The sequence below is a fragment of the Acanthisitta chloris genome, unplaced genomic scaffold (genome assembly GCF_000695815.1).
Source record: "Acanthisitta chloris isolate BGI_N310 unplaced genomic scaffold, ASM69581v1 scaffold13263, whole genome shotgun sequence".
NCBI lineage: Eukaryota > Metazoa > Chordata > Aves > Passeriformes > Acanthisittidae > Acanthisitta > Acanthisitta chloris.
Genome location: NW_008664411.1, coordinates 74,983 through 85,928, shown reverse-complemented (window position 1 = coordinate 85,928; position 10,946 = coordinate 74,983). Strand labels below are relative to the sequence as shown.

Here is a 10,946-nt window from a genome sequence, read left to right as displayed (position 1 = left end):
GGGAAAGTACAAAAACACCTAAGCATTTCAGTCCCATGGATGGCTTAAACAGTTCTGTGATAATCTGTAAGGACATTTGGGTTTCCTTGATCCAACCATCCTCCAGATCCACCTGTAACATGGCTGACATGAGTGTTAAAGCTGACTTTAATCAAAGGTGAATATCTTACCTGGACTGGAAGACTGGAGTTGAGAGTCTTAGCTCCACCTTTCTGCCAGCTGTAACTCACCTCACTCTCCATCAGCCTTCAGCACTCAGCAGGAGAGCAAGACTTTTGCCACACTGGATTTCAGCCACCGCTATCGCTGCCCCAGTTGACTCCTCCCTAGCTACAAAGAAGCAAACAGAAACAAAACCTATCTCTCCCTAGAGCAGAGGGCCAAAACCTGCGTGTGTGTGTGTATGCACTCCAGCCTGGCAGATTCAAAAGGTTAATTCTCCATTTAAGAGATAACTGAAGATGCAAAGATCTTCCCAGACATTTACCTAACTATGAGTTTACCCAACTATGGAACAAAAAGAGTGGTAAGAAACCTGACCCATCACTGCAGGACCCCTTTGCCCTGCAAAAGCTTTCCTGTAGGTATTTCCACAGCTGAGTCCCCAGAACACCATTTCCAAAATTTAAGCTTGCTTCAGTAAGGGAGCAGGCTGTTTCAGTGAGATACTCCACATTCACATGTCCTTATGCACTCACAAAGCAGCTGAAACACCTCCCAGCATCTGGGGGAAGTAAGTTACAAAAAAAAAAAAAAAAGATTCCTATAAAGCAAACAACGCCCACCCAGCCTGGAAGAGTGCCTACAGCTAAGCTCATGTTAAACAACCATTGCAAAGTTTCTCTTTCTAAAGAAAAAGATGGTACTTTGCTTCCTGGGAAAAATAGTTGTTTTAGGCATTTTGAAAGGCTCATTAAGCTTGCAGGTGTTCTGAGGATGTCTTGGCTCCAGCACTGCAGTGAATCTCCCACACTGACTCTTCCCTTGTTGCTCAAGTGCTGGATTCAAGCTCAAATTGGGGAAGGCAGATCATGTTGTACATAGAGATCCTGGGAGAAGAGGTCGATGCAATGAGGACTGCCACAGAGGTGCTCTCATAGTGATGTTCATCTGGACACTGACAGAGGAGGTAAAGTAGAATCATACATATTACAAGGGCACTCGAGAAATAATGTGGCTTGTCAGAGGAACAGAGAGGTTATCTCAGCACAGCAGCCAATGCCACCCAGCACAGGGAGCTGTAAGCCAGTACTGAAGGGAGGCATGTTACAGTGGGGACTTGAGTTGGGACTGAAGTGACATCTTCCCTCCAATCTAAGGGAAAGGAGCAAAGGATCAATATTTTCATGGTGGCTAATCCATCATTGGCAGGTTGGTTTTACCCAAGACCTGTTCAGAGCAGTTTCATTGCTGCCTAAAAGCCTTTGAATTTCTTTAAGTTCAGTCATTCAAAGAACCTTTCCTTGAACTGACACTTCTGGGCTTCGTTGGTGTTGTTTTTTTTGGTTTTTTTTATCCCATCAGCATGAACATGTTCATCTTCAACTCCTCCATGACAGGCACCACATTTACCTGTATATTATTTCAGCAAGATTCCCAAGGCAGACCGAACAGGGTTCAGTTGCCTAAACAAGAGTTCTAGCACCATTTTAGGTGCCAGACTCCCAGCTGCTTCAACAGAAGGCTGTGCATCTCCCCTGCGTCCTGGCTCATCTGTGCCAGCACATACGGACGTGTCTCATCACTGGAGACAGCTGAAGGGGCACAAGACCCTGATAACCAGGCATCTAGCCTGCTCCTTCCATGTCCCCCACAGCCCAGGAAGGCAGTGTTCATAATCTATAGCTCCTTCCTGAAGCATTTCTTCCATACATAAAACATCCCACACGCACTGATCAGAAGCATGGAAATACCTTCTGGCAGCCCTAAGTCTGTCACGCAGGTAATTTGTCATAAAATATGGTCAAAATGAATATTGATACTGAAGATGGAGATCATAATTTGCAACCTAAGTACTTTGGGGGGAAAAAAAGCCATTTGAAATACATAAACATTTGAATCCTAAAGAACAAATGTGCAAAAATATAATGGAAAGGGGAAGGATGAGGCAGCAAGCTGTGGTGCAATTGCTATTAAAGTCTCTGATGCGGAGGCAGGCACCTCCAGCAAACAAGCTGTCAAGCAGGCTTCAATCAGCTCCGTAAAGAGAAGAGGATTGCTGGATAGAACTAGCTGCAAATGCTATCTCTGAGCATATATATCCCTCACTGTGCTAACCCCCTCAGTCAGACTGGAATTTTCCAATGCAATCAATTGTAGGCTTGATTTCAGGTGCCTTCCTGAGATGCTTCAAAGCTAATTTCCCCCAGAGACTATTAAAATGAAGTTTCAGGAAAATAAAATAGGATCTTTGTGAGGTCTCAAGCCAGATATCAAAAGGACAGGTATGTGGAATCACCAAACCATGTTTAAAGCTTCAGCTGAAATCCTCCTTTAGACACTGAAATATGCACTTAGTGCTTCTAGCAAGGGAAAATGCAAACAAAACCATGGAATATTGTCTAGGAAGTATATTGTAGGACACCAGTAAGTCAGATGTGCTGTCACTGCTTTAGTGTAATTTCTGCATTTGTGGCTGATGAGTCTGAGAGATTCATCTGCATAAATCCCCATACTATGCCATCTCATCTGTAAACAGTTTTGGAGCAATTGGGCAGCACAGTTAAAAGGAAGCTGTCCCTCACCACACAGTATTGTCTTTTCAGGCATTAACAACCAAATTTAAATTTATGTCAAGTATTCATACAAAAGGAAGTAGATTCCTTACAGCCTTAACAAACAAAACAAGAAAAATAGAAGAATGTTTATTTTAAATTGTTAGGACTAGTGCAAAGCATTAGGTTTATGCTACTACCATTTCTGAACTCTCCACTTCCCTTTCACCCAGCCCTTTATTTACCTTGAATCCCCAAAGGACTAATATTGCCTCTCAATGCTGGCACATGATGGTACCGGTGTGGCCTTGAACTCCTGTACATCCAGTGGTACCTGCCAATTTCCATTTCTGGTCTGGTGATCACTGCCAATTTTAGGTGGTAAAAAGTCAGTGTCACCAGCAAGTTTTAGTTCAGTACTTTCAGTCATTTAACTTTAAAAACAAGAGCCCAGAAAAACAGCTGTAGTTTCAGAACTGAATCAACATAACCTTACAGACCAAGGGAGGGATTAGGAGGGACGATCAACATGGCAATGCTCACACAGGTGTTAAGAAAGGTTGAATAGCTAAAACTGCACCTAAGATTTGAGTTAAAACACAAAAGGAAGGACTTCTCTATTCCTTCCCCCCACCCACTCTCATGTCTCCCTCTCTGTCCATTGCAAAAAGCTCTGCTCCAGAAGTAAAGGAAGACAAATTCATTGGAAACCACATTACCTGTTTTTCAAAAAGACTATAAATCTGTCAAAAAAGAGGTTATTGTTATATGTAAAGGTAGGGCAAACACAAAGGTTCGCTCCATTACTTTTTTACATTAAAAAAATAGAAATTGTTAGCTTTCTTTCACATAGGCTCTGCTCAAGACCAAAAATCTGGACCAAGCGTGTTAAAACAGACTTGTTCCAGGTTCACAATGAAGAAAAGCAGATATGCTTCTCCTCATCTTCTCAGAGGATAAATGAAGCCCAGCAACAAGACCCACATGCAGTAATGCACCTCACCCACTCACACACTCACTGCACACTCATTGGCACAGGGTTTCAGAGCCCCTGAAAGAGGCCACTGGTAAAACAACATCAAACCACTTTTGAACCTATGTGTCCCCTGCTGGCACTGCTATAGCCTTGTCAAGGCTGTCAGGGTTAAGACCAACAGATCTTTACTGAAAATGCACTGGAGTTCCCCTCTGCGGTAGCTAAATGAGAAAGTAACTATCATCCCTAGCCAAATTTACATCCAATTCAGCAGCATTTGGGCATGTGGAGGAACTAAAGGTTATGATAATGAAAACTCTACCTATGGCAGACTAGATTAGAGACGAATTTCAGGGGGCAGAGGGAGGAGAAATGCCATACATTTCTCGCCTGTGAGGGGCTTGGAAGGTCCTGGACCTGGTCCCTCTTTCATGTGGTTTTGCTGCTCATGCAATGAGGATTTTGGCACAGCTACATTTGCATATGTCAAGAAGAGAAAAAAATCTTGGCCCTGAATCCAAATGCTGGATCTAGAGATTTGAAACAAGAATTTGTTCATCTCCTCTATCAGCAAATGAACTCCAATACTAAAACAGTCTTTTGGATTTGGGATGCAAACAATATTAATGCCTCTCTGAAGGATACTTCATGGCTTGGTAACTCTCCCCTCTGCATCTCACACTAAACCAGCAAGCAAGTATCAGCTAACAAATCCTTCACAGAAGACAGTATTCCATCTTGTATGGCTTACTCTTCCTTTTAAAAAGACAAATTCCACATCTTATAAACATAACAAAATTCAAAATGTGTTGAAAGTATTGTTCCCAAATGACAGTACATACTAAGGATGATATAATCTCCTTCTGCTTACAGAGGACCAATCCTGTTTATGAGATCAGAAGGAATGCCATAATAATTGAATTGAATGCAAAATGGAAAGCAACAGGATTCTTTGCTAGTACTGCATACCTCCTCTCCTCTGCCTCCCAAATGTCTGCTCCCTGCTCTCCTGAAGCTACTTACTGGACACTGGTAACAGATTCAGATTTTTTAAAAAAAACAACCAAAAAAACCCCAAAAAACCAGCTGCAAAGACTGCCAGGAAGAAAAGAGTTCATTTGCACTGCAGCAGCATCTGAACCAAACTGTTGGCACCAGAAGGATTTTATCCTACCAGGCTGGAACCCACAGTTCAAGATTTCTCCTGCAGTGGCTACAAAAAGCACTTGCTCAGAGCAGCAGCAGAGGAGGCAGCTGCCTTTCTCCCTTAGCCTGGGGGAACACTGAAGTCACCACTGTCTGCTGTGGTACAAACATCAAACCCTGAAACACAGAGACAGCATGTAAACTTTGTAGCATCATTTCTGTAAACGAAGATATGCTAAGACGCTGGGTTTCTTCAATTAGCAATTTCTGGTTCTGCAGTAACAGGGTGCCTTTCATCAGGAGGCAGTTCAAACTCCATAAGGAATCGCAGGTTTTCCACTCCTCTACAAAAAGCCACTTAGCAATGGCTCTTTGGTAGCCTTTACTGCCTGCCTGGCATGACCTCTGAGGCTGAAGAGTATCTTTCGGTGAGTTTTCTAAGACCTATCCAGGCCTGCTCATGTGAAATTACCACCAGGTCAAAAGCCCCACAGGCTTCAGTGGCACAACATCTACTGCACACAGTACCTATCAATTGGAATTTAACTCTGTACCCTGAATAGTTAGGAAAGGAAAAAAGGTTTAAAAGGCTTCTTTATCTTTTGCCTTTTGAAGAACTAACTGTACTAATTGTATTCCCTGGTCTAGGCTACAATACCCTCCATGCACAGCCCAGCTCCTGCAGCTCGAGTCCTCCTGTCTGAACCAGGTTGTACTCAATCCTGCACAGACACAGAAGCTACAGAACTGACAACGTTTTCATGTCACACCACGCAGGCACACGGATGGCGACTGTGGTGTTCAATATTCATTGGGATGAATCATCTTGCATGCCTATAAAAAAATTCCCAGTGCCCAACCTCCTCATGCTTGCTGCCTTTAGCATACAGCTTTAGAGGAAACAAACTGAAGCAGTCCATGGGAGCAAAGAGAGGGCTGTCACTTGGTCATTTATGATCTGGTGATTAACACTGCATTAGGAACGAGGATGCCCAGAAAATGGGGAAGGGTCAGAGTAACTGAAGGGGACACCCCCACCTTTCTTCACTCCCCTCTTTAGCCCCTTTGCCACTGCTGCAGAGTCCATTGTGCACGTACAGTGCCATCTGGGTTTCCCCCACCCCCCGTTACCACATCCCATGGCACATATGTCTAGGTTTTCTGCTTTCATGAGGTCATTCAGACCCGTATGAGTGCATTCTCCTTTCCCCCCCCCCCCCCTTTAGAAACCAAATCCTATTCATTAAAACCTAAATCACTAAGCCTGCCAAATTATTATCCCCAGAATATCGCGTGTCCCAGATTCTCCCTGGGCTGGACCTCTCTTCCTACAGTCTATTCTTCAGGGACTTATACTTTGAGCAGTTATTGTTTTCAGGGGATCTGAAACACCAATAAACTGCTTAGATGGGGAAAAACATACAGCATATTAAAAATCTTTGAATGGCTTGACAGCTCTGATATAATTGTGTAAGCCTAACACTACAGGGGTACATTTGAAATTTTGGTTAATGACCATAACAGATATATACATATATATATAAAGACTTTTTTTCCATTTGCTGTATTGAAAAATACTTCTATGATGCAATAAAATGTCATAATCTGTGTAAAAATAACTTCGCTACAAGTGAAATAAACTGCACAACAATTCATTCCTTTCTCATGCTACACTTTACAGCTTCATTTACGCACAAATGTACAACTGTGTGCAATAGTGTAAGAGAATTATTTTCTTTCTATTTTTGACCAGCATATACTGGTCTATTTAGAGCTTGAAAGTAGAAACATTGCTTTATATACAATGCAAATAATAAAGCTCACAGCCATTACTGAGCATGAGGTCTTCTTTCATCAAGAGCACATTAGTAGGGAAGAGCCAATTAAAAGGAACCTTTGGCACAGCTGCTCAGACTGGTCTTCATTATTCCCCAACACAGCATAGGCAATTTGAACATCATATATATTTATATAAGGAAAGTACACTGCAGTACAATGACTTTCTTCCACCCCATGTGCAATTGGTGAATTCACCATGGTCATCCACAGTTGGGTTCTATTTTCTTTTATTTTTTTTTTATTTTGCAACTTGGTAGTATTTCTCATAGTTAAATGAAAAGGGAAACTTCTTGTCCCTGTTAATGTGTATCAGGATCTATGTCCTTCACTGCTGATGCAAAACGGCATTTCGTTTTTCTTATTTATTCCACCTCAGTAAACCTGCCTGCCCAGTCCTCACGTTTTGATTTAATTTAATGCCTTCAAGATAAACCCTGTCATTTGTAATAATTTGTAAACCTTCATCTTTAAAATGCATCCAATCTGTCCTGCAGCCCTGTAAAGTATCTGCTAAACATTTTGCTTCAGCTTCCATGGTGTTCTCCTCTGATAAGGGCTGCTGATACACAGCACAAAGCTGACTTATTTCTTATCTCCATCAACATGGGGGTTGTTCCATTTCCAATTAAAAAAACTGGGGCAGCAGCCACTCATCCGGGTGCAGAGAAACAAACGTTGGATAAACACTGAATCCATCAGCTGGGTAGTATCACCGCCTGAATCAGGCAGGGGATTCATGAAAATCATTAAAATATAGAACTGGAATTCATATACAATTTAGCAATTTTAAAAATCTAAGTAAGTGCAATCACTTTCCTTTATCAACCAATAATTACTCATAAAGCACATTAGCTTTTGCAAATTATCTCAGCTACACTGCAATCCAGAGTAGCTGGACATCCAGATTTGCTACAGATGGGAAAGAAACAAAACCCAGTACCTATGTGGCACCAATGCTCAGATATGACTGTATTAGGGGTTCAGACTGAAAACAGACCTCACTGCTCATCCCAAGTGCTCTGGCAGCATTGCTCTCCAGTGTTCTCCCAGGTACAGGGAGCTCTGTACACAGACAGCATGCAGTCCTAGCCCAACTTCCTCCAAGTATTTCTTCCACAAAATTGCAGTACATCATTGAGAAGGTTCTTGCATTAAAAACACAAACCAGAAATCTGCAGTTTAAAATTCTGGCAAAGGGAAAAAACCTTTTAGCTGTAAAAGTACAATTTGCTATTAGCTAAATGCAGGTACTTTCCCCAGAACACAGCAGTGCATAACATACTGAGTGTGAACTTGAATACCCAAAGCAGAAAGCTAAGGATCTTCCCTTGCTCAGTGTTTGCAATAGCAACAGCAACATCTCCCAAACCCCATCAGATGGTGGTTTATCTCCTTGGCCTTTGCAATTCACTTCTGGAAGAAAGAATGAAAAGACTTTGTGATAGCTCTTCAACTGCTTCAAGCTGTGGCAGTTGCCTTGCAATCACTGGATCTAGGGCATCCCATAAAGGATGACCATTACACCAAGCCTAGGTGAGATCCTAATAGAAGAAGCAAATGTTGCAATCCTGGCAAGCATGTAAGGCAGAACAAGTAAGAGATCCAGTCCAGACAATAAATGGACATATTTTTTTAAGGGGTCAGCTTCTGGTTTTTACACCAAAATGAAGCAGCACCATTTTCCTGCAAATTTCTTCACACAGAGAAAAAACTCATTTTCTTCTATGGAGCTGCTGGTGAAAGAGCCCTTGTGAAAAACCTTGCCATTTCAGAGGTACCTGATGCCCACTGAGCCCATCTAAAAACCTGATTGGGCTTGACAGACTTGGCACTTTGGAAAATCATCCCCTCAAAACCAAGTATGTCTCCTACATGAGCACTTCATGGCAGCAACTTTGCAGAGAGATCTGGGCTATTTATTTGCTATTGAAACTAGGAGTAGCACTGATTCAGCCTTCTGCATTTTAATTTGCTGTGAAACATATTGGGAATTTAAGTGAATAGAAATAAAGAGCATAATGTGAGAGACCATGTGTTACTCTCAGAAATTAGAGAACTGGCAAGAACAAAGCCTTGAAGTGTTACATACACATACCTATTTAATGAATCCAAAGTATAAAATTATCACAGAAAAAACTGAGAAATGGTGGCAAAATTAAGATAGGAGGTTCCCCTGCTTGCATCTGATGAAGGCAACAGATCAACCACCTTGACTTGGTAGCAGATTTACTGTTCTACATGTTGTGCTTTCATCCTTGCCAAAACACAAGGGAAACCATCAACTCATCATAAACACATTCAGCAACACATTTCGTTTTGCACAGCTGCTAATGCATACAGATAACTTTCTTTGGTGTTTATTGTAACATGAGTCCCATCAGAAACTCAGAGAAAAAAAATTGCTGTCATTTTTGAAGAATGATCTATTGGTTCAAGGTGGTTTTATAGTCAAGCTATTCAGGACATTTTGTACATTAATTACTCAAAATCTGCAGAGAGGTGGGTTGTTGTTCACATACACTAATGGCTTTCAGAGTTTAATCTCTCATCAGTGGACCTCCTTTTGTGAAATCCCTAAGGGATTATGTAGTACTATGTCTAATCACTTGACAAATTTCATTTACTTGAAACTGAAGCTCATTTTGAATTTATACAAAGTGTGTAGGAGGAATCAGATTCAAAGGAGGAAAACAGAATCTGGTACTGGACAGTACAGGGATTCATCATGTTCATATCTGAACTGTTTAACAATCAATGAAAAAATTCTACTTGGGGAAATGTCTTAGCTGTGTATCAGCTGCTTATGCCTATGAGATACTTAGAGTGTTTATAAATGATACACAACAGGTTAAAAAGTATACTATGACTCATGTGAAAAGGCAGTGGAAATTTAAATAATTTTGCTACTACAGTATTATCTAGCCAAAAAAAGGTACTGCTATGATACAGTAGTCTGCTACACTGAAGAGGAACATTTATTTGACATCAATTACACAACACAGAAACAAAACATCCTTTGCTAGTTGAATTTCCCCTCTGAAGTTCAGCACTCCAGACCAAACAGAATCACCTGTAAGCCTGGGATGGATGAAGGACTTCCTTCTGCTTTGCCATCTCCCTACTGCAAAACTACTACCATGGAGTTGTTCATTAAGCAGCAGTTTTCAGTGATTAACACATCCTGAAATCCAACGTTGCAAAACTCATTGCATTGTTCCCCATTATCATAGTGCAGGCATATCACTACAAAAGCGAAATTTGCCAGATGACACCGTAGAAAAGGAATTTAAAAATAAGAGTAGCCTTTGGCATCAAGCTCACTACGCGAAGGCTGTGCGACATTATAATCTATTATATGTTGTTATAACCTAGGTCTCCCACACTGCATTGCAAAGCCTTGGTACATGTCTAGTCTCGATGAAAACACCAGATTATGGCTCTGAAAACAACATGCAAACACACAGGCACACGCTACCTCCCTAAACCAAATGTACCAAAATCCGTCAAAGATGCAGCAATAACAAGACTTCTTTTGCAAGCATCATTTTGGGTAGGGTTAGGACAGAATCAGAGCAAATACAGACGCAGACAGAAAGATTGCTGCTCTATTAATTTGTTGTCAAGCCATGCAGGAAAGGACGGCTGAAAGCTCGAAGATGCAGTAATGATTGTTTAAGAGCTATTTGAAAAAGTGACAAAACTGGCCTAAACCTCTTTAAGCCCCCTGAATGAAAAGATTTAAACAGGCTATTGTTAGACCCCTGGGTACCTTTTTTCTCTTGGCTTTGTTCTGCATTTTCCTCCGCTGCAGTTTCCATGGCTGGCTTCATACCATCCACCAAAAATGCCGCCCCCCCCTCCCCCCCCAGCAAGCACTTTTTCTCTTCGCCTCCTTTCTCACTCCCTTCCGTCTCCTATTTACAGCGGCGGTGATTGAGCGGCTCTGTTCTCCCCTACAGTAGATTACAGTCCTTTCCAAAATGCCAGAAAAGTCTTGTCAGCTTCAATTTCGCTCTGCTGACTGGTCCACGAGGAGCTGTGCCAGCGAGCGCTCAGCTATACGTCACCACGGTCCCCAGCTATAAAATAGCCATCCTGCGCCCAACCCTGCCTTGCTGTGCCACGCTGTGGGCACCAGCGTCGAGCCCTCTGCTCTCCCCCTCTCGCCCCGGCTCCCAAGGCTCCCAACAAATGTTAATCAATTCTCTGGGTGGTGAATGGATCGGGGACATCGGGAGGGGAGATGCGAGCGAGAAAGAAAGGAGCCCCCG

At 42.1% G+C, this 10,946-nt stretch overlaps 1 protein-coding gene across 3 annotated transcripts in view; it reads right to left on the bottom strand.

The window, feature by feature from the left end:
- Positions 1-10,505, bottom strand: part of GPM6B (glycoprotein M6B) — a 30,856-nt gene extending 20,351 nt beyond the window's left edge. For 2 of the 3 annotated variants that reach the window (XM_009071348.1, XM_009071349.1), the window contains exons 1-2: positions 10,445-10,505; positions 2,960-3,079 (exon numbers count right to left, since the gene is read on the bottom strand). In XM_009071348.1, coding sequence (XP_009069596.1) covers positions 2,960-3,079; positions 10,445-10,505 — 181 coding nt within the window. The remainder of the gene's footprint in view (positions 1-2,959; positions 3,080-10,444) is intronic. The other variant, XM_009071350.1, reaches the window with a different exon arrangement.
- Between the last annotated feature and the right edge of the window lie 441 nt (positions 10,506-10,946).